Consider the following 25476-nt stretch of genomic DNA (forward strand, 5'->3'; position numbering starts at 1 on the left):
AAGAGTGCTGTGGAAAAACGGCAACAATTTTGCTTTTAAACAAACTAGATTTTGGAGGTTTAAATGAATTTGAAACTGGAAGAACTTACTTTTAAGTTTATTTTTAAAATTATTATTATTATTATTATTATTATTATTATTATTATTATTATTATTATTATTATTATTATTATTATTATTATTATTACGAAACATCTTTTCACTAACGGAACAGTAAAGTCCAATAAAGTCATCGTATTTTCCAAGGCGTTCTTGATGTCATGGTTACAACATTTAAATTTGGTTTTCCTTAAGGAAGCCGTATACGCTTTTTGTATTTTTGAAAAGTGTTTTTATTTCTGATTACAATAAGTTAACACATCGATCGATCGAATTTTACATGTTGATCAAAATGGAGAAAATATCATTGTTGCGAAGAGTGCTGTGGAAAAACGGCAACAATTTTGCTTTTAAACAAACTAGATTTTGGAGGTTTAAATGAATTTGAAACTGGAAGAACTTACTTTTAAGTTTATTTTTAAAATTATTATTATTATTATTATTATTATTATTATTATTATTATTATTATTATTATTATTATTATTATTATTATTACGAAACATCTTTTCACTAACGGAACAGTAAAGTCCAATAAAGTCATCGTATTTTCCAAGGCGTTCTTGATGTCATGGTTACAACATTTAAATTTGGTTTTCCTTAAGGAAGCCGTATACGCTTTTTGTATTTTTGAAAAGTGTTTTTATTTCTGATTACAATAAGTTAACACATCGATCGATCGAATTTTACATGTTGATCAAAATGGAGAAAATATCATTGTTGCGAAGAGTGCTGTGGAAAAACGGCAACAATTTTGCTTTTAAACAAACTAGATTTTGGAGGTTTAAATGAATTTGAAACTGGAAGAACTTACTTTTAAGTTTATTTTTAAAATTATTATTATTATTATTATTATTATTATTATCATTATTATTATTATTATTATTATTATTATTATTATTATTATTATTATTATTATTATTATTATTATTATTATTATTATTATTATTATTATTATTATTATTATTATTATTATTATTATTATTATTATTATTATTATTATTATTATTATTATTATTATTATTATTACGAATCATCTTTTCACTAACGGAACAGTAAAGTCCAATAATTATATTAACGAGAAGTTGATAAAAAGAATGATAGGCCAAATTTTCATTTTGATAAGAATTTGGAAATTACCAATCGACCTAGAGCCGGTTATTGCTCATTAGCGCCCTTCCCCTTGCTCCTGAGCGCTCCGAAGCGTGAGGCCTGATTGGTTGCAGCCAAAAATTCGGAATATGATTGGCTGATGTCGCGGCATCGAAACTATGCTCGTCGGCCATAACGGCAGAAATCAATGAAGCACGTAACAGTCGATGACGACATGAGCCGCAAATTTCTCCCAACTCGTCTGTTGGCAAAACGAGTAAAATCTCGTCGTAAGTGAGAAGCTGCAATGTTAATCAAAGCATCGCATCTAATGAGAACCGCACATACAAGAGCTACTCTTGTCGTCTTCGTTTTATTGTGTTTCGCATTCCGTACGCGGGATCAATTAGAGAGATATTTTTGTAGACGACACGTCGCCAGCCGATGAAACCGCAAAACTTGGAATGCACTGACATGCATCTAACCGAGGAGGATATGTACCAGCTTGTAAATATGTCGTGCAGTTTGTTACACGGCGGAACGGAACGCCAGCAGACGCCCAGACCTCATTAATTTTTGTCAAGGATTAAATTAGAACGTAGATTTGACTAAAAGAACAGTTCGAGCGGTTAAGTGTTTTGTGTGCCGATCGGTTAATAAATAATAAAATCCCGACTTTTTCCGTTAATAATTCATAAAAGTCTTAACCGAGACAAAGCGCCCCCATCTTGTCTCGTTCCCATGCAAAATTAACAAGCCAAGGGTTGAATTTTTAATAAGTAATTCGAAGTGTAGTTTCAACTAGGGGCAATTTCATTAATGCAGCAGAGGAAGTTCCTAACAGCTCATCGACTCTATAAGAACAAGCAATAACAATATCACCTAAGGTCGGTTAACTTTGGCGTTAAGTGCCGTAATACGGATGAAAAACGCAATTATCTGGAAGTGCAGCTCTGTTTGCGAGATTAATTACAAACTGATTTGTTTATTATTCATTTTGGGGCGGAGTCTGCGTCGCTGCTGAGACAGTGGGTGGGGTCCTGAGCTGTCAATCTCAACCGACGAGTAATTGCTTTCGGAATTAGTTTGTTGTGCGGTTCTACAAATCGCAGTTGGGATTGACTCGTGTTGAAACAAAAGTCGTATAATGTCACGCGACGTTTTTCACTTCCGGGGAAGAAAAATTGTAACGGCTTTGAGGTACGAGAGGAGTGTATTCATCATTGATCGGCCGGAATTTCCGATTAGACAAACTGCGAGCTTTCGAGCGAAATCCTTGACCCGAATTCGGGCGCAATTTTAATATCACACATCGCGGGTTTGACGACTTTAATTTGGTTTTTGGAAAATTTCATTCCCTTTTCGAAGATTTTAAAAATTGTTAAACTACAAAATTTTCTTTTTTTTACAGCATTTTTTATTTGATTTTTTATTGTTTTCTTCAATTGTCCTTTATTCCCCAAAGTACCCCAAACATTTTTAATGAACAAAATTTTCTACAGTTGTCCTTTAATCCGCGAAATACCTCAAATAGTAGCACCTCAAGGGCACGAACTCAAACACTAATTAATTAGATTGCAAATTACAGTAAAACCTCTCGACAACGGACACCGGTGGAGAATCATTAATTGTCCGTTGTGGAGAGATGTCCTCTAATGAGAGGTGGGTATAAATATTTTGTTATAAAACTTTTTATTCTTAGGTCTATTATACAGCGTGCTCAAAAACTGGCGCACCAACTCAATGGTGTGTGGTAGAGAACTGGTCACATATAAAGGTAAAAATTGTAAAAAAATTCTTTGTATTAAAGTTATTGATTAATAACGGATTTTAAATAAATGATATGTGGCAACGTTGTCTAACAGTAATGATCGCAATAGAATTTGAGCAACAATAAAAATAAATTATTTTTGAATCGGTTTCCTAGGAAATAATTCCCTGTGTTGGCACATCTACACATTGTGATTTTTTGAATGAATTTTAATTTCTTTAAATTAAAAAAACTGCTAAAATCTGATAGTAAATTTAAAAATAATTATTCATCGTTTTGTTACAGAACAGAAGTTAACACAATAAGTTTATAGCTCCAGATTTTTTAAAATATGACTATAGAAATTTTTTCAACATTTTTTCCGTAATCTGCACTTGCTTCTCAATAACGTACCACTGAGTTGGTGCGCCAATTTTTGAGCACCCTGTATAAAAAAGTTTTTTTTTAAATAAAATTAATAATAATTTTTTACATGACACATAATGTCCGCCATTTTTAATACGTTCAAATTATTCAGACTGTGGTTTTCCATTTATCACAATTGTTTTTATCAATCCTTTTACCAGGTCGCAGGTTTGTCCGTTGTAAGGAGATGTCCGTTATACGGAGCTGTCCATTAAGTGAGGTTTTACTGTATAAATTTTTGTGGGAGCACTTTATGGTGTTATAAATCTGTTCTGTAGCAGAGTAAAAAACCCCTGTCTATAAGATGTGACTGTTGTTTCGCGTAAAGCCGGCCCTGAAAACCATCTTATTCTTTTTCACGGTCTTATTGTCCGCTCTGTTTGCTTGACTTTTATAAAATCAGGAGGTTATTTTTGCAAGCTTTCAGCAATAACAATCGTCCATATCGAAGCGAAAAAAACATATTTTCTTTGTAAACACGTTGTAATAACGGAAAAATGTCCTCTCTCAATTAGAAATCTCAGTCTGAGCTCAGCGTTCATGTTTTTGCACATCTTGCGAAGATTATCTTTGAGTGCTCCTAAATTGAATTATCTCCACACTCGATTTTTCCGGATAAATTTTCTTTATCTAATTTAGGCAATTTTTCGCCTTAATTCACAAACGCATACCTTAACTAATACCCAGTTTAATTAAATATTGCTCTATACCGTTCCAATTACCATCATTAGAGCGGGGACCCTTTGAAAAGGATTATTATGGCTTTGACATAGCAGTTTATCACTCACACGAGTTCATTCCCGAAATAGGATCGCATTTTCCTCTACTTTATGTAAGCCGTTTACGCCAGAATTGATATAATTTCGGTGATTTCTTACCGACTAATCCCTGATGCGGCGATTTAATCCCCATGAAGGCTCTTAATCCTGTTTATGCACCTGCAGCCACCCACTTATTTATTTTTTTTTTAATAAATTTGCGCAAAATGAAGTGAGGGGGCCGTAAATTGCGTTACAGAGAAACGTCAGGAAAAGAGAATCAGACAGTGGAAAACTGCGATCGTTCATCCAATTAACACCGGAGTTTGTTCGCCAATAACACGGGCTTTCCTTCGGAAAATTTCCAATTTTTTTTCCGCGCGCGGGCAAAATAAATTTCCTTATTGCTATTCTGGCCACATGCTGTAATTTGATAAAATCATAAAAATACAAGCACGGAATCGATTTTTTCGCTTATTTATGGACAAGGCATCGAGTGGATTTTATTTATTTCGTTTGCATTGGAAGGTCCCATGCATAGCAAGCGATGCGGCCCGAGATAAGTTATTGTTAAATGTGCCTTCAGAATCGCATTAGTAAACACTAAAGAGAGGCCGGATGACGCAAAATGAACCCAATTAATTCTGAACAAATTGTATCACAAACTGAGACGCTGCTGGCCATCTAATTGAGGCAAAGAGACGTTAAACCTACCCATGTTTACGGGATAATTGCTGGGGCGGCTTCAATTTCGGGGCGGGAGCCAATCGAGACAACGCTCAGAGCGGCTCAGCTGCGATCAGCCAATCACTATTACTAATAATTATTATTATTTTAAAACAAACTGCTACTTGAAAATTATTGGTTTTCCGCAAAATATTAAGGCACATTATTTTTTTTTCAGTAATTTGGAAAATTAAAGATACTGTTGTTACAATAAATGCTACATAAGCTTATAGGATCTTTAGACTTTTCGTGGATTGTTGACTAGATTTTGAACAATATTTCTAAAATTAAAATTAAAATTATCACAGTTTTTAGTGTGTTTTTTTAATTAGAAATACTCCACATTGCGTTCACTTTCTAGACAAGCTCTTCCTGTGTTTGATTTTTTTGCTCTTATTTTTTCAGAATAAATTTTCCTAAATCTACTTCTGGCATTTCTATACCTTTTTTTCCATATTTCAGCAAGGTAAGTAAATTTTTATTATTGTTGGAACTTCTTTATTGTTGATGTTTAAAAGATCGTGACAGTTTTTGTATTCTGCTGATGAGAACGCTATCAAACAGTTAGTACCATTAGTTTCGAAACTAAAGAAAAAATAACTGTTTCATATTAATTTTTTTTGCAAATTACTTATTATTTTGTGAGTTATGTTGTATTCCAATATCTTAGTAAACGAAAATATGTAGGGATATAGATAAAAAGATTAATTTTTCTTAATTTTATAGAGTACAGTCACGATCAAAAACAATGACACCCTTAAAACCGCGCCACAAATGCTTCCGATAAGATACAGTTATTGTGTACGTTTGGCTAGTGCATTAACTAACTGTATATGGTGTAAACTAGCAAGACATTGAAGAATTTGTTGAAATTTATTACCTAAAAGATTTTAATCCGCCATTGCAATGCTCTCCGGCTCGGTTAGTAGGGGTGTCATTCTTTTTGATCGCGACTGTACATATACCTAAGTATTTAATGTATTTTTAAATAAATTTATAAATGTATTATTTTAGATACACATACTTCACTAATACGTGTAATAAATTACAGGTCCAAAATATTATTGTAGCTACTTAATACGTGTTTTTGTAAAATGTGTATTAGTATTTGTTCTTTAATAAAATAAATTACAGATATTTATAATAACTGTGTATTATTATTACCTACCTTGTCAAACTGTAAAATATTCCTATTAAAAGTTAAAAGTAACTGTATATAAAAAAAAGTTGGTTTAAGAGATCGTATAAGGTTAAATTAGACTACATCTGTAGTGGTAAAGTATACTATACCGGGTTCGTCAAGTTTTACACTCAGGCACTTTACACCTCTTAGAAGAGAGAAAAAAAATATGAAATAAATATATTCCACTGCACTGATATCCAATCTCGCTAGGAAAAAAAATATTTTTTTCTATTGATTCATTTGTCCAATAAAAAAGAAAAAAACCATTTGACCAAAAAATCACATTAGCTGTTTTAACATCAATGGATCGGAAATACGAAATAAAATTATTCTGCAAAAATTTGACTTGAAAAAAATCGTTAGAATTGGATTAAAAGCCATTTTGATATTATTCATCGGAAATTTCAGTATAATTTATGAGGGACAAGATTGAGTAGTAATAAATCTCCGCCACACAAAAGGATCCACTACCTACCCCAATAACAGTAATGACTGCAGAAATTTTACAACTAGCAGCACGGTCCCATCGGGCGGTTTTAAAGCCAGGACCGGAATAAGCACACTAACGTGTTAAAATGTTTTTATTAAAAAATTACATCAGAAGTTCAAATTGATGACTATTTTGGTCTAAGCACAAATGAATTCTTCGTTTACAATTCGCATGAACCCTTGCCGTAAGATTTAAAGATTAACATTCCATTTACAGTAAACAGATAAAATAAATGGTAATCCGGGCCTGAAAAATTCTTACCAGCTGCCTCAACCTTCAGACCCAACAATGATCGCGTGCCAATTTTACGACAAATGCAATAAATTTTTGAAAACCACCACCCTGATGGAGACCTTTTGTGGAAGTGATTTGCAATTTTACCAAAATTCATGGGAAAAAAGCTGCCCCAATATCAAAACAGAAATTAAAAATCAACGACACATTTTCTCAAAAATTAGGCACTTCGATGCACTACCTCAAAATACACCTATGGACCAAAGATCGTTGACATTAGACTATAGTTAACTAAGCGAAAGTGAAAAGACACACCATACAAGTAATCATTTTAAAAATTGGTCAAATCGTTCTTCTATACAATAAAATCACATACGATTTTTTTTAGAATTCTAGATAAATTACAAAGAGGTGAAAAGTGCCTGAGTGTAAAACAATGTTAAAATAACGTTGGAGTGGTAAAAATTACCCCACAAAATAGTTGAGGCCTCTTTTTCGAGTATTAGTTTTTTTATGTGTAGGTTTGAATACGTACAAGCGAGCATTATCGAGTGGTGCATTTTAAATCTAAGATTTGTCGAAGGAAGTACGCGGTAATGTACACCTCGGCAGCGAAATCCAATAAAAATTCCAATTTCATACCGTCACAAACATAATCCAATAAAATCCGCATTGCTTTTGACTCACCATGTCCCAGAGTGATTGTTTCATCCATTGCATATTTCGGGAGCGAGTTCGCGATTCAATTAAAGTGAAGATATGATGAAGAGACGGTTTGTGGCAAATCTAATTCGGCGTTATCTGATGCGAGGTAGGGTCGGGTAGGCAAGAAGTGACCAGTCGAGTGGAATATTTCGAGCCGAAGGCACTTTAGAATCGTGTTACGACATAATCAAACAAGACATTCCGATGTAAATCGATCCAGATTGGTGGATGCGCCCCGGAAAAATATTTATTCGAGTTGTTTTGTTTTGATTTTCTTTGTGTGTTAACGCTCGGCTTGATTCCCTGCACCCTCTCGCTCATTGTTACCAGCCAATATTGATCGCCGGACAACTAAATGTCGTCGCACAAAAACTAATGCACCACTAAACTAAGTTTGCCTTTTTTCATCCAGTTCGAGCTGCGGTTTCAGCACAAGATTGCGCGACCTAATTTGCTTATTGTACCAAGACGAATATACATTTCGCTCCTAACCGCATTCTCGCTTCGCGCTAATCCGATTCGGTGATCAAAATTCGATCGAAGCGAAAAATTTCAAGCAGGTCTCGCCGTACGTATGCAAAGCCTTTGCAACTCTCGGCGGACGGACAAGTCCCACAACCAACTACATGAAAGGAAACATGAAATGAGGCTGAGAGTAAATCTAAAAGGCTGATGCCTCTCCAGAGACCACCTCCAGAAGGTTGGAGGAATTACTGATATGCACGAGGGGCATGTCTGATGTGTCTTATGATCGATTAGCGGATTTTTCACCAGGGAGAACAGGTGATAAGCGCAAAAGATCGCACTTTCCGCCCATTTCTCCGCAAAAAAATGCCAGTAATTTTTCCGTATTTCGGTCTGTTTTTGTGTTGTTTCTAGTTGTTCTCAAAAAACCCACTTATGTAATTTATTCTATGAATATGGTTTAGAGCCTCTCGTCGAATTTCCAACTAGAGGTTCTAATTGTATTGATAATGTATTTACTAATTTAAATATTACTACTTGTCATGTAGAATCCACAAATACTTTGTTGTCAGATCACTTAGGTATTGTCCTAAAAGCTAGTTTACCCAGTGCGTTGAATAACTGTAACACTGTAAAAAAAATTAGACCAATAACGGATAATGGTAAAGGAATATTATTCTCATTGCTGGAATTTGCTGACTGGGATTTTATTCATGACGCTTCTTTAGATATAAATTGTAAGTTTGAAAAATTTATTGATGTTATAAGTGAGAAGTGTGATCGTGCCTTCCCGGAAATTAAGGTGAAATATAAATCTAAAAACAGTATGGTTGTGAATTGGTTTGACAAAGATTTACTACTTTTAAAAAATAAATTACGGATTTTAGATGACATACATAAAATTGATCAGTCAAATATTTCCAGGGAGGCAAGGAATAAGCTTCGTAAACTATATAGAGAACAAATTAAATTAAAACGGATATTCTGTTCTAAAAAATATATTGATAAATCTAGTAATAAATCCAAAGCAGCTTGGAATATTATAAATAATTCTTGTGCGTCAAGGAAACATGTTGACGAGAATAGTAAAGACAGCAACATTAGTAGCGACGCTTTTAACGACTTTTTTCTTCTATTGCTTCAGAACTGGCAAAGGGACTACCAGATAAAGCAATAGATCCCATAAATATAATGATGTTTCATTGTTCAGATTTAGATTCTAGAGTAAATTTTGCATTCTCTGAGGTTTCCTGCGCTACAGTTCGCGATATTATAAATAACATGAAATCTAGTAACTCTATGGATATATATAACTTAAACACTCGTATTATTAAGTATATTAAAGAACTTATAGTGTCTCCTTTAACTCGTTTAATTAATTTTTGTATTACTACTTCTATTTTTCCAGACTGTCTGAAAATAGCTGTGGTAATACCACTCTTGAAACAAGGGGACGTTAACGTTGTTAATAACTATAGACCAATATCTTTACTTCCAATTTTTTCCAAAGTACTTGAAAAAGTCTTATACTTGCAATTAGTTCATCATTTTGAAGTCAATAATTTATTCACAGACAGTCAATTTGGATTTAGACAGGGCCGAAATACAATTAGTGCAGTTACCAAATTTGTAAAATATATGACAGATTGTTTGGAAGAAGGAAGCTATGGTATAGGAACTTTTCTTGACCTCCCCAAGGCTTTTGACTGCGTTCATCACCACATTTTATTATGAAAATTATATTTTTATAACTTGCTACCTAGTAGTTGTAAAATGATAGCATCATTTTTAAGCAACAGATCACAACTTGTAAGACACAAAAGAATTGACTCAGGCAAAAATCGTGTTGAATTAGGAGTGCCCCAAGGCTCTGTACTTGGGCCACTTCTTTTTATTATTTACATAAATGATTTTTCTTCATACATGGAAAATAAAAGTATACATTTTGCAGATGATACAACTCTAATGGAAAAAAACGAAAATCTGTCTACAGCGTTAAAAATCGTAGATGATGCACAGTCAAAAGCTTTGTCTTGGTTCGAATCCAATAAATTAACATTAAACAAAAATAAAACAAATACATTGGTTTTTTCATTAAAGAAAAAAATAGATTTTGTGGAAGGATCTACAAAATTTTTAGGAATCTTTCTTGACTCCTCATTGAGGTTTAATACACATTCAGAAAAGGTTGCAAAATTACTTTGTAGTGGTATTTTTGCACTTCGCAATTTAAAAGATCAAGTTCCTCCTGAAACTCTAAAAACTGCATTTTATTCATTATGCCAGTGTCACATCAGTTATGGACTATTAGTATAGGGTCATTCTGCTTCCATTTCTACAATTTTCAGATTACAACGTCGAGCTATCCGAATAGTAGGAGGTCTAAAATATAGAGAAGACTGCAAATATGTTTTCAGGAATTTTAATATACTTACTGTTCCTTGTATGTATATTTATCAGTGTTTAAATTATATAAAATCTAACATAGAGAATTTTAAATCACATAGTAACATTCACGAATATAGTACACGTCACAGAGATAAAATTTGCCTACACAGTGTTCGCTTAAAAAGCTCCGAAAACGGCACCGGAAACCTAGGAATAAATTTTTTTAATGCGTTGCCTGATGATATTGCTAAGCTAAGGACAAATAAATTTAAAAAGGTTATAAAAAGATACCTCTGTAAAAAAGCTTTTTACTCATATGATGAGTATTAAATGTGATTTTATGTATTAACTTTGTATATATATGTCCGTTCTATTCTTGAATATAGCTGCATCGTTTGGTCGCCTATATATATTACTTATACAGATCAATTAGAGGCTGTGCAGACTAGTTTTCTAAAATATGCTAAATACAAACTGTCTACTAATAATGTTATTTTGAATAGCTTAGATGATGTGTCATCCTATCTATCTATTATACCCCTAGAAAAAAGGCGTACGCTACATAAACTTTGTTTTATGTTTAAATTGGTTAACAGCCAATTAGATTTACCAGACATATTATGTAAAATTAATTTTAATGTACCATTGGTAAACGTTAGATGTCCGGAATTATTTTTTGTTTACAAGAATAAACACAATTATTCCTATAATTCACCACTTAATAGTTTATTCTTGGAAGCAAATAAATATGCCAGCAAAATAGATTTTTTTGGTTCCTCCTTGTACAGATTTAGAGCAGATTGTGTTATGAATATGAAAGTGTAATTAGTGTTTTTTTTTGCGTTACTTATGTTATTGTAAATGCTTCTTAGCGTCAATAAAGTTATTATTATTATTATTATTATATATATATTATGTATGATGATTGTATTTTATGTCATTTATGTTCTTGGTAAGCCCTCTTATTGACTTGTGTTATGACCAGTGTAGTCTTTAAACATTAATAAACATTATTATTATTATTATTATTAGTTTTTAATTATTATTATAAATACAGCGTGCTCAAAAACTGGCGCACCAACTCAATGGTGTGTGGTAGAGAACTGGTTACATATAAAGGTAAAAATAGTAAAAAATTCTTTGTATTAATGTTATTGATAAATAACGGATTTTAGATAAATGATATGTGGCAACGTTGTCTACCAGTCATGATCGCAATAGAATTTGAGCAACAATAAAATAAATTATTTTTGAAACGATTTCCTAGGTAATAATCCCCAGTGTTGGCACATCTACACTTTGTGATTTTTTGATGAATTTTGATTTTTTTAAATTAAAAAAACTGCTAAAATCTGATAGTAAATTTAAAAATAATTATTCATCGTTTTGTTACGGAACGATTACCTGGTATGAAACATAAAAACAGAAAAAAATAATGAAAACTAAAGAAGTTAACACAATAAGTTTGTAGCTCCAGATTTTTAAAATATGACTTTAGGAATTTTTTCAACATTTCTCCCGTAATCTTCACTTGCTTCTCAATAATGTACCAATGAGTTGGTGCGCCAGTTTTTGAGCAGCCTGTATATGTAGGGTGTGGTCATTATTTGATTGTTTTTCAAATTAAACTTTGCAATCGAATTACACAAACCTCAACACAACACCATTCCAAAATTAGAAACCTTGAAATGAGAACAAACTACCGGCGGATAACTGGATTCCCTCCGTAATTCACTTATAATGAAAAAGTTGGCGAAAACTAAAAAACAATGCGTGGTAAATCATGAGTGGTGGACCGAGCGTATTGACGCGAGCAGGGGGGCATTTTTGCCGGATATGCGGAAAGTTACAAAGGTAATTATCTGGAGACAATGACTTCTTTCGCTGTTATGCTCCGGAGGCTTAAACGGCGACAAGAGAGATACAATGGCGCAAATTGCCAGCAAGTGGACAATGTGCTGGCTGACGTTCGACTCGACCTTTTGTTCGTCCCGAGTAGATTACATCAACTTGCATTAGAGCAAATTGGAGGCAAAAGTGACAAAAAACCGAATTCGAGGAGTCAATAAGTTAATAAAACGCAAACAGCAGCCGCCTCAGGTGCTCGTAAACTGATGTAATTTTTCATTAAATTTTAACTCGCTACTCCCTCGACCTATTAATTTCCAATACGGCACATCTCCGCTATCGATTTTATAAAGTTATTTGGTAATAAGAACATTATTTTGTTCTCATCGAAACCCCGGCACGATCCAAGAAGTGGCTGAAGCTGAAACGTGCCTAATGGCCTAAAAATGTTCATGAGTTTCGCTCGGATAATCGAGCCGGCTATCGCGCTACTTTTTCCCTTCCAATTTTGATAATAATCGTCGTTAAAGAAACAGATTTTCGATCGACGCAATGTTACAAACGACGGAATGCTTTGTACAATTAGCCCGGCTCGAGAGCACTTGCGAGAAAAATAGACACGATGGATTATCGGCACATCTACAAGCTTTGACGTGCTTGAAATTAGATGGGAAATGAGAGGCACGTTCGAGGATTATTACACTAGTGGCTTAACAAGCTTTTCAGACCACTTTACGCAAATTGGACGTTTTTCTAATACACCGACTCAATCAACCAATCAACTGCATCTGTGACTCAGCGAGAGCACGACAGTTAACCAATCATAAAGGTGGGCGGGCACAAACTCAGGGCAACTCAGTGGAAGGGGTCGGAATGGACCAATAACAAGCGAGGCACTCAGTGCAAGCGTTAATTAACCAATGAAAAAAAGTGGGCGGGTTTATGTGGTAGTGGGGAGCTCATTTGACCAACAAATTAAACCAGCGCTCAACTTATTTGTGATTTATTTTAGAAAATTTATATCTACTATACCTAGAAGTTGTAGCTGCTTCTCTTTATATAATAATAAAATATATAGACAAAATAATCCTAATATTTTATATACTAAATGTTAAGGCACTTATTTAAAAAAATCCACGTCACATTTAAAAATATCTACCTAGCTAATAAAAATATTAAAGTGGCAATAATTTCTAAACTGTCTAAGACAAGAAATTAAAAATGAAGTCTTTTACTTAGTTTCCTTTACAATAGTAAATTTATTGACAAAAAATGCTGTAAATCTATTAAAACCATCACACTTAGTGAATTTGCATTTGAAATTTTGTTCTAATTTAGTTTCTTACTGAAAAATGCTCTTAAATTTACAATAAAAAATAATTTCAAAATGCTATATCATGAAATATGTTCCCAAAGAGATAAAAAAAACAATAAACCAATTTTCTACTACAATTTAATAAAACATGTATTTTTTATTTTTCACTTTTTATAATTTATTATTCTACTTATTAAAAATATTTAAGATATTACTGTGAGACATTAAAAACCAATTTTCGGTGATTTTTATACCCCATTTAGCCCTCTTAGAAAGTGAGTAACTAAATAGTATTGCATTGTCAGGAAAGTTACGTATGTATGCAAAATTCCAGTTCGTACGGACAACAAGAACCCTCTCAAATTAATTTTGGAAAGCAAAGCAAGTAAAATAAATGTTTTTAAAAGCTTTTAAAATGTAGATAAGTTGTGGGAAAGTGGGCAGAGAGAGCTTCATTAGCCAATAAATCTTAAACTGGGAGTGTTTTGGCTCAATAAGCACATTTTCTGCTTGCTATTGTGAGTTTGTTGGCCAATAAAAAACGAGAGGGCGGATCTATGCATAACTAGCTCAGTTCCTGCTCAAACGTGACTTAAGGCGGCCAATAAAAGCGAGTGGGCGGGTGCGGCTCAGTTGAGCTCGGTGTAATTGTCCAATAAATAGCGCGCTTACAAAACTGGGCGTTTAATTAACCAATGATCGTTGCGGGTGTGTTAATGGTTCAGGTCTCGCCCCTTTTTATTTTTGTGGCAATTTGTATCGACCGGTCCTTGTCATTGTTTTAAATAGACACGTTTCGGTCGTAACGCCACCTACGATTCCGACAAATGAACCGTTTTATACGCAGCTGTGTTTGCGGTGTGTATGAATGTATCCTAAATGGGCAACAAGGTTCGTGCCAGGAAACAAATTGATAAACAGCGGTGATTTTATCGCAAGGGAAGAGAAGTAAAAAACAATCCTCGAACGGGCCACGAGTAACCTAATTATAAAACGCGCGAAGTAAACAAGTAATCTCCTGAGGTTGCGGTCCGTGTCATTTTTGATCTAGCGACGTTATGATGTCAGTTCGTGTTATCTCAGAATTCTCCGAGAAAAGAATTAGCTATAACCGTATTTCACGTGATAACATTTCCGACTAAACAAGAATCATAAAATGCTGTTAGCGGTTAAGTAAAGCGCGAAATTTTATTTTTGAGGTATTTTAGAATGCATACAGTGGCGGCGTTAATGTGCTCGTAAAACGACTTAAAACTTTTTCATTGGATGATAAAATTAGCATTTTATTTCGAGTCATGAATTACACATAGATAAACTAATAAATGAAAATAAAAGTCTGGGGCGGAAGCGCTGCGAGTTTATCGTCTAATCGATAAAAATTAAATTAGGCTTTTCAACGGACGGGATTCGAAGCGAATTTGTTCATTTAGTCCAAGTTGTGAAATTTTTCGAATGGTTTAGAGAGCCAACAGATGCTCCGATATTTAATCTGTTTTGGCATTTCAAAATGAAAATTCTAATTCAATCCAGTCCAATGTAAAATGATCCGAAAAATCGATTGGCGTTGAAAAAATCGCAGATTCCCCAGTAGTTTTTATGTTATAATTTTTCTTATTTTACCTATTTTGACTTTTGGTTGCAGTTGGTTCGACAATTAATCGAACAACTATAATTTTTAAAAAAATTAATAACTAAAAGAGCTTTTCAACGTTAATATACAGTTCCAGATTTATTAGGAATATCAAACTTAAAAGAATCGAACCTATTAACTTTATTTAGACTTTTAACAACTCGAGTGGGGTGTAAAAGCATAGCAAAGACAGTTAAACTTTGTCAGTGTAAGTATTAAACAATTTTTTTTTATTTTTATGAAGGTAAGTCAATAAAATTTCAAGCAAAAAATTTTAAAGTTTAAAATCTTGTAAAAAGTTAGTATAATACGTAAAAAAGCAGCAAAATTCACTGAAACATACCGATGTACTCTACTACTCCTAGACTTTCAATTACAATTTCACTGTAATTATAATATCCCGGCGCCTCCACCATTTTTTAAAGTTACAATAATTTTAAAAATAAATTTTTGAATAAGTTAGTGTTGTAAAAAAGTTGATGTAGTACACAAAATAAGCCGCAAAATTCACTGAAACAAACCGCTTTGCTCTACGGCATTTAGTTTTTCAGTTATAATTGTTTTAATAAATTGCCCGGCGCATCCACCATTTTTCAAGTAGACATAATTTTTGGCGCAAGTTTTCCAGTTAACTTGCGTTGTAAAAAAATATGTAAAACGTAGAAAAAGCAGCAAGGTTCAATAGAACACAACGTTTTGCTCTACGACATTTAGGTCTTGAGTTATAAATTTTTTGTTGAAGAATTAAGTAAAAAAGTAAGTAAATTAAATTAGGCTTTTCAACGGACGGGATTCGAAACGAATTTGTTCATTTAGTCCAAGTTGTGAAATTTTTCGAATGGTTTAGAGAGCCAACAGATGCTCCGATATTTAATCTGTTTTGGCATTTCAAAATGAAAATTCTAATTCAATCCAGTCCAATGTAAAATGATCCGAAAAATCGATTGGCGTTGAAAAAATCGCAGATTCCCCAGTAGTTTTTATGTTATAATTTTTCTTATTTTACCTATTTTGACTTTTGGTTGCAGTTGGTTCGACAATTAATCGAACAACTATAATTTTTTAAAAAATTAATAATCAAAAGAGCTTTTCAACGTTAATATACAGTTCCAGAGTTATTAGAAATATCAAACTTAAAAGAATCGAACCTATTAACTTTATTTAGACTTTTAACAACTCGAGTGGGGTGTAAAAGCATAGCAAAGACAGTTAAACTTTGTCAGTGTAAGCATTAAACAATTTTTTTTATTTTTATGAAGGTAAGTCACTAAAATTTCAAGCAAAAAATTTTAAAATTTAAAATCTTGTAAAAAGTTAGTATAATACGTAAAAAAGCAGCAAAATTCACTGAAATAAACCGATGTACTCTACTACTCCTAGACTTTCAATTACAATTTCACTGTAATTATAATATCCCGGCGCCTCCACCATTTTTTAAAATTACAATAATTTTAAAAATAAATTTTTGAATAAGTTAGTGTTGTAAAAAAGTTGATGTAGTACACAACATGAGCCGCAAAATTCACTGAAACAAACCGCTTTGCTCTACGACTTTTAGTTTTTCAGTTATAATTGTTTTAATAAATTGCCCGGCGCATCCACCATTTTTTAAGTAGACATAATTTTTGGCGCTAGTTTTCCAGTTAACTTGCGTTGTGAAAAAATATGTAAAACGTAGAAAAAGCAGCAGAATTCAATAGAACACACCGTTGTGCTCTACGACATTTAGTTTTTGAGTTATAAATTTTTTGTTGAAGAATTAAGTAAAAAAGCAAGTAAATTAAATTAGGCTTTTCAACGGACGGGATTCGAAGCGAATTTGTTCATTTAGTCCAAGTTGTGAAATTTTTCGAATGGTTTAGAGAGCCAACAGATGCTCCGATATTTAATCTGTTTTGGCATTTCGAAATGAAAATTCGAATTCAACCCAGTCCAATGTAAAATGATCCGAGAAATCGATTGGCGTTGAAAAAATCGCAGATTCCCCAGTAGTTTTTATGTTATAATTTTTCTTATTTTACCTATTTTGACTTTTGGTTGCAGTTGATTTGACAATTAATCGAACAACTATAATTTTTTAAAAAATTACTAACTAAAAGAGCTTTTCAACGTTAATATACAGTTCCAGAGTTATTAGAAATATCAAACATAAAAGAATCGAACCTATTAACTTTATTTAGACTTTTAACAACTCGAGTGGGGTGTAAAAGCATAGCAAAAACAGTTAAACTTTGTCATTGTAAGTATTAAACAATCTTTTTTTATTTTTATGAAGGTAAGTCAATAAAATTTCAAGCAAAAAATTTTAAAGCTTAAAATCTTGTAAAAAGTTAGTATGATACGTAAAAAAGCAGCAAAATTCACTGAAACAAACCGATGTACTCTACTACTCCTAGACTTTTAATTACAATTTTACTGTAATTATAATATCCCGGCGCCTCCACCATTTTTAAAGTTACAATAATTTTAAAAATAATTTTTGAATAAGTTAGTGTTGTAAAAAAGTTGATGTAGTACACCACATGAGCCGCAAAATTCACTGAAACAAACCGCTCTGTTCTACGGCTTTTAGTTTTTCAGTTGTAATTGTTTTAATAAATTGCCCGGCGCATCCACCATTTTTTTAAGTAGACATAATTTTTGGCGCAAGTTTTCCAGTTATCTTGCGTTGTAAAAAAATATGTAAAACGTAGAAAAAGCAGCAGAATTCAATAGAACACACCGTTTTGCTCTACGACATTAAGTTCTTGAGTTATAAATTTTTTGTTGAAGAATTAAGTCAAAAAGTAAGTAAATTAAATTAGGCTTTTCAACGGACGGGATTCGAAACGAATTTGTTCATTTAGCCCAAGTTGTGAAATTTTTCGAATGGTTTAGAGAGCCAACAGATGCTCCGATATTTAATCTGTTTTGGCATTTCAAAATGAAAATTCTAATTCGATCCAGTCCCATGTAAAATGATCCGAGAAATCGATTGGCGTTGAAAAAATCGCAGATTTCCCAGTAGTTTTTATGTTATAATTTTTCTTATTTTACCTATTTTGACTTTTGGTTGCAGTTGGTTCTACAATTAATCGAACAACTATAATTTTTTAAAAAATTAATAACTAAAAGAGCTTTTCAACGTTAATATACAGTTTCAGAGTTATTAGGAATATCAAACTTAAAAGAATCGAACCTATTAACTTTATTTAGACTTTTAACAACTCGAGTGGGGTGTAAAAGCATAGCAAAGACAGTTAAACTTTGTCAGTGTAAGTTTTAAACAATTTTTTTTATTTTTATGAAGGTAAGTCACTAAAATTTCAAGCAAAAAATTTTAAAATTTAAAATTTTGTAAAAAGTTAGTATAATACGTAAAAAAGCAGCAAAATTCACTGAAACAAACCGATGTACTCTACTACTCCTAGATTTTCAATTACAATTTCACTGTAATTATAATACCCCGGCGCATCCACCATTTTTTAAAGTTACAATAATTTTAAAAATAAATTTTTGAATAAGTTAGTGTTGTAAAAAAGTTGATGTAGTACACAAAATGAGCCACAAAATTCACTGAAACAAACCGCTTTGCTCTACGGCATTTAGTTTTTCAGTTATAATTGTTTTAATAAATTGCCCGGCGCATCCACCATTTTTCAAGTAGACATAATTTTTGGCGCAAGTTTTCCAGTTAACTTGCGTTGTGAAAAAATATGTAAAACGTAGAAAAAGCAGCAGAATTCAATAGAACACACCGTTTTGCTCTACGACATTTAGTTTTTGAGTTATAAATTTTTCGTTGAAGAATTAAGTAAAAAATTATGTAAATTAAATTAGGCTTTTCAACGGACGGGATTCGAAGCGAATTTGTTCATTTAGTCAAAGTTGTAAAATTTTTCGAATGGTTTAGACAGCCAACAGATGCTCCGATATTTAATCTGTTTTGGCATTTCGAAATGAAAATTCTAATTCAATCCAGTCCAATGTAAAATGATCCAAGAAATCGATTGGCGTTGAAAAAATCGCAGATTCCCCAGTAGTTTTTATGTTATAATTTTTCTTATTTTACCTATTTTGACTTTTGGTTGCAGTTGATTCGACAATTAATCGAACAACTATAATTTTTAAAAAAATTAATAACTAAAAGAGCTTTTCAACGTTAATATACAGTTCCAGAGTTATTAGGAATATCAAACTTAAAAGAATCGAACCTATTAACTTTATTTAGACTTTTAACAACTCGAGTGGGGTGTAAAAGCATAGCAAAGACAGTTAAACTTTGTCAGTGTAAGTATTAAACAATTTTTTTTTATTTTTATGAAGGTAAGTCAATAAAATTTCAAGCAAAAAATTCTAAAGTTTAAAATCTTGTAAAAAGTTAGTATAATACGTAAAAAAGCAGCAAAATTCACCGAAACAAACCGATGTACTCTACTACTCCTAGACTTTCAATTACAATTTCACTGTAATTATAATATCCCGGCGCCTCCACCATTTTTTAAAGTTACAATAATTTTAAAAATAAATTTTTGAATAAGTTAGTGTTGTAAAAAAGTTGATGTAGTACACAAAACAAGCCACAAAATTCACTGAAACAAATCTCTCTGTTCTACGACTTTTAGTTTTTCAGTTATAATTGTTTTAATAAATTGCCCGGCGCATCCACCATTTTTAAGTAAACATAATTTTTGGCGCAAGTTTTCCAGTTAACTTGCGTTGTAAAAAAATATGTAAAACGTAGGAAAAGCAGCAGAATTCAATAGAACACACCGTTTTGCTCTACGACATTTAGTTTTTGAGTTATAAATTTTTTGTTGAAGAGTAAAAAAGCAAGTAAATTAAATTAGGCTTTTCAACGGACGGGATTCGAAGCGAATTTGTTCATTTAGTCCAAGTTGTGAAATTTTTCGAATGGTTTAGAGAGCCAACAGATGCTCCGATATTTAATCTGTTTTGGCATTTCGAAATGAAAATTCTTGATACGATGCTCGCTCCATTTGCATACACAATCGGCCAACACAAAATCTGCACGAAATATGTCGGAGACGATTTTATTCATCGTAAAATAGCAAACATTTAAAACGCCTGATGAAACTGCAGATTTTACGACACGCCACCTATTCGCCGCGACGAAAACTCCGGTCAAGGTCTCATTAATCCGGGCATTCAAAATTTTAAGCAGCTGTCCTTTCTAGATTTGTCAAACCCAATAAATAACCCCGGAATGATAAATGGCGGTAGTTTGTTTCCATTTATGACGTTTCTGTTATCAATAGGAAATAACCAAGTTAAATATAGGGGCAGGCACGGCTTCGTTCCGGTTTTCTTTTTCAACAGTCGCCGACATAAATAACAAACGTGGGGCTTATCGCTGCATTTACGCGATTCAAAAGACTCGCAAAAATTATTAAACGAGCCAACGGAGTGACTGGAATTAGGTTAAGTGTCTATAAACGCCAGGATGATTATTACCTCTGAAAGTTTCAAGACAAGTTCATGCACTAACCGCCATAATTAAACAATTAGTTTGGCGGAAAGTTGGCAAGATAAACACGCAGAACTTGGCGTGTTTTAATCAAAGTTTGGGACGCGAAATGGCACCTTGGGCGCCATGTTGAAAATATTTCGTAAAAATTATTTTTAACCCTAGTCCCGATTATTCACTAACAAAGCCCGTAGTTTGGCAAATTTGTCACGTTCAGATATTCCGGCTGTAATTTACGGTAACGTTGAAATTGACACGTTGGATTTGGGGGTCAGCCGCATATGCACCGTGGCCTAAATAAAGCAAATAGCGCGCTCACCTTATCGAGAAATCCTCCATAATTTTTTAGAGGTGAAGCTCCATCGAGTCGCTTTTTCTCCCTGTAAAAGAAATAATTGCCGTCATAAATTCGATTTAGCGTTAAAGAGCTCTTGAGAGCGAATCAGAGAATGGGACGAAACGTCCGCTTTTCTTGCTTGATCGAGATTAATGAAATATAATAAAATGGCCAGTGCACACAATAAGTCCGGGTGAACTGGAATATGTCCGAAATGATCAATCATTTAAACGACACTCGGATGTGCTTTCGACGGTATTAATACTCCGGGAGGGTATTTATTACAAAATTGGATGGACGCTAAACGACTTGTCACAATTCGGACAAAAATAGATCACATAAATCATCCTAGGTAAAGTGCCCATCTAAAGTAATTTTCACGAATGGCAGTAAACTGTGCTTACATTAAATATGAAAAACGTACGATATAATAGAAAATAAAAAACAATATTAATTTTTTAATTTTAAGTTAAATTTTGCCCGGCGCATCCACCATTTTTTGCATGCTCATAGTTTTAAAACTGATTACTAGACTTTCAACATCTACATTAATGTTTTTATAGCCAATATTGATAAGTTTTGATAAGCTGATTGTAGCAGATTTAATTTTTAATTTTTAAGTTAAAGTTTAAAATTTACCCGGCGCATCCACCATTTTTAAACATATTATTATTAAAAATATTGTGTTTCCTTCAGTCTACATTGGTCTTCTTAGTATCATTAGCAGTGTTTCGTATCGGCTTTAGTTTTGGAGAATAAAATAATTTATGAAAACGTGACAAAATCTCGCAAAATATTTTTTGTTTATTTTTTCTATTTTGGTTTCGTTTCTTACGATTAACAATAATGTAACTTTTTAGTCAGTTTTGAATTGCCCGGCGCATCCACCATTTTTGTGTTTGCAGCTTAAACGAATTATTTTAAAAGTATTGTATTTTATAGACTCTATATTAGTTTCTTTAGCATTTTTCTTAATATTTGATTCGCATCTTAAAGTATAGATGAGCAGATTGTAACATGATTTAATTTTAAAATTAATTTGCCCGGCGCATCCACCAAGTTTAAATTTGCTTTTAGAATAAAAAAATTATTACACTACTAAAATAAAATCGATTACTGCATTAAGAAGCTATTAAATCAGCGCCCTCCAACTTTTAAACGGTGCGTTTGGTATAGAGGTAAATGGCTTTATTTTGCCATCTTTTCGTGTATTATTAGAACTTGATAACGGAAAATTGTCCCAAATTGCGTTTGGTTGTAAAGAGGGCAAACTTTTCAAAACGAAATCTAAATCTCGCACCAACAAATCGGATTGTTTGTTGCCTACTTTATTTGCATCGCTATCTATGCACTTTCCACAAATCGTGAAACTTTCTTTGATAAAATTTACGACTTTCTGTTTGTGTCTTTTCTATCTTTCGCTCCAAGTTTTGGAGATAAACCTCCCGTCCTTGACTAAGGGTCGAATCGTATTTCGTCCGGATTTAAAAAAAAGATCAAACACTTAATTGCGTTTAATCAAGACGAAATCCAGCAAATAGAAGCTCGTCGGTATTTAATTATAATATTCCTCTAATTATCCTGTACAACATGCAACATATACACCTTCATTAGGGTGGAATATATACGGGCATGAAACGAATTACGTAATAGCGAGAGAAACTAAATATTAAAACAGTTTGGGCGAAAATTTTAGGTTGGTATCCCTGTTTGGTGCAGATAGTGAGCCATGGTCACGTACCGTTTACTGATTACGCCCTAATCCAGTGTGCATGTTCATTTGCATAGCCTGCTTAATTCCGATCGATCTGTCTTGGGGTTATCGTGACCCGACATTGCTTATCTACAGACCGGGGTATTAATGCGAGACGCAACAATCGGACAAAAATGCGATAGCATCGGACATGTGTGATTCAATTAGCCATTTTTGCATAAACTCCCACTAAAAGGGTCCACGACAAGATTTATATAAGACATAAAGTATTAAAGGGGCAAACGCCCACTTAAATAACTCTCCCGGCGCATCCACCATTTTTCTCTCAGTATTTTTTAAAAATACTTATTTTTAAAAGTGTTTTATTATATTTCTTTAAAAGATTTTTTTGCCCATTTGGTAACTTTTGATTAGTCATAGGTAAGCTAATTATATAATCTGATTGTACAATTTAATATTAAATTAAAATTTTGTTTTCCCGGCGCATCCACCATTTTTCTATTTACGGTTAGACGAACTATTATTAGAGGTATCGTATTTCTGCATTGTTTTTAATTTAAGATTTCAAAGTGTTCTGACTTTAAATATAAAACTTAAATTTAGCCCGGCGCATCCACCATTTTTGTATTTAAAAATACTGATTATTGCAAGTCTTTCACGGAAATAAATGGATAAAAATCGGTCTAATTTAGAGTGAATTAAAGGCGAAATTGGTTTCCTGGGGCTTGTTTTGCTTGAGGCGCGATTTTATTAAAAGCTAGTCTGTAATATGGAGGCAATAAATCAAAAATTTGTAATTACGCGTTTCATGTGAAATATTTGTAAGAGTACATTTTGTGTCGCTATTTCCGTTGCGGAAAGATCAATCTTGATAAAGCATCTGCCATTGTTCTACCTTGAAGCAACATTTTAAATTATTAAATTCTTGTTGGATAATGCTTTCGCATCACGTGACCTGCGAAACTTGGAAGCATTTTCATATTCATGGAAGTTGTTTTCGTGTATTTGGGGAATTTGAATAAAGTCAGTCAAACAGTGATTATCGATACAGTAGAGATCTGTAATTCGGATGATGCGTCGTTGCCTAAATTACCGATCTATTCTCGCTCAATTATAAGGCGTAATTTCCAACTTAGATTAGAGAAGCGCAGAGTGAGTTCCTTCATCTCTAATGTCCTCATCAATACAAACGGATGCTAATTATGCCCATTATATCGCATGCCTTTGTTTATGCATACGCAAACCGGTTCCATGAATATCTAATGTTTGCTAGAATTTAAATCAGGACGGGAACGTTCTTATTGTATTATTTAACGAGACGCTTTCGAGGGGCACTGTTTTAAACCCACCCGAATTTAATTTACACTTTTAGATAAAGGACTTGACTTTTTGGACGGGATTGGATTCGGAGGCAAATGGACGGCATTTGCAGAAATGGGACTCGCAACAAAGGTTGCTTGAACCTCGCAAACTTGCTGCCACGCTTTAATCACATTAAAATTGAAGTGAACCGAAACGATTAAAATGTGAATTTAATAAAAATTTAAACCATCATGATAGGACAAAAACTGAATTTCCAAACTCAAACCTCGGGAGCCAAAACTGATATTCGACATTCAAAGTTTCTAGTTTGGAAGATTGATTCCAACTGCATTTTTCTCTTAAAGCATAAAGCTGACAAAAAATCAAAATTATTGCGCCATTGTTTTCGCAAATTGAAGACAAATTAAGTTTTCAAAAATTTATAAAATCATGTCTAAGTAAGCTAAATGTAAGATATTTGATAATTTATAAAAAATAAAAATTTTACCCGGCGCATCCACCATTTTTGTATTTTAACTAATTAGTATTTTTCCAATTACGACAAAACTCTTTAAAAATGTGGAATTATTTTTATGCAATCCAATGTAAAATGATTCGAGAAATTGATTGGCGTTGAAAAAATCGCAAAGTTCTCAGTAGTTTTTATGTTATAATTTTTTTTATTTTACCTATTTTTACTTTTGGTTGCAATTGGCTCAACAATTAATCGAAAAACTATAATTTTCTAAAAAATTCATAATTAAAATAGCTTATTAACGTTAATATACAGTTCCGGAGTTATTAGAAATATCAAACTTTAAAAAATCGAACCTATTAACTTTATTTAGACTTTATTTAGACTTAGACTTAGACTTTCATTTAGACTCGAGTGGGTTGTAAAAGCATAGCAAAGGGAGTTAAACTTTGTCACTGTAAGTTTTAAACTTTTTTTTTTATTTTTACAAAGGTAAGTCATTAAAATTTCAAGCAAAAAATTCTAAAATTTAAAATCTTTTAAAAAACTAGTATAATACGTAAAAAAGCAGCATAATTCACTAAAACAAACCGTTTTACTCTACTACTCCTAGACTTTCAATCACAATTTCAATTTAATTATAATATCCCGGCGCATCCACCATTTTTCATAATACAATAATTTTTAAATAAATTTTTGAATAACCTAGTGTTGTAAAAAAGTTGATGTAGTACACAAAATGAGCCGCAAAATTCACTGAAACAAACCGCTTTGCTCTACGACTTTTAGTTTTTCAGTTATAATTGTTTTAATAGATTGCCCGGCGCATCCACCATTTTTTAAGTTGACCTAATTTTTGGTGCAAGTTTTCCACTTAACTTGCGTTGTAAAAAAAATATATAAAACGTAGAATAAGCAGCAGAATTCAATAGAACACACCGTTTTGCTCTACAACATTTAGTTTTTGAGTTAAAAATTTATTGTTGAAGAATTAAGTATTCCTCTATAATATTCAAGACTTTCAAAGTTATACCTTTGAACGATTTCTTGCACTTTTGAGAAATCTAGAGAGTT

At 32.8% G+C, this 25476-nt stretch overlaps 1 protein-coding gene across 1 annotated transcript in view; it reads right to left on the reverse strand.

Annotated features, from left to right (window-relative positions):
• LOC661988 (uncharacterized protein) overlaps positions 1-25476 on the reverse strand; it is a 130165-nt gene that overhangs the window by 70289 nt on the left and 34400 nt on the right. The window contains exon 2 of the mRNA XM_015982913.2: positions 20894-20954. Within this exon, the coding sequence (XP_015838399.1) occupies positions 20894-20913 (20 nt within the window). The 5' untranslated portion in view covers positions 20914-20954. The remainder of the gene's footprint in view (positions 1-20893; positions 20955-25476) is intronic.

The sequence above is a fragment of the Tribolium castaneum genome, chromosome 6 (assembly GCF_031307605.1).
Source record: "Tribolium castaneum strain GA2 chromosome 6, icTriCast1.1, whole genome shotgun sequence".
Taxonomy (NCBI): Eukaryota; Metazoa; Arthropoda; class Insecta; order Coleoptera; family Tenebrionidae; genus Tribolium; species Tribolium castaneum.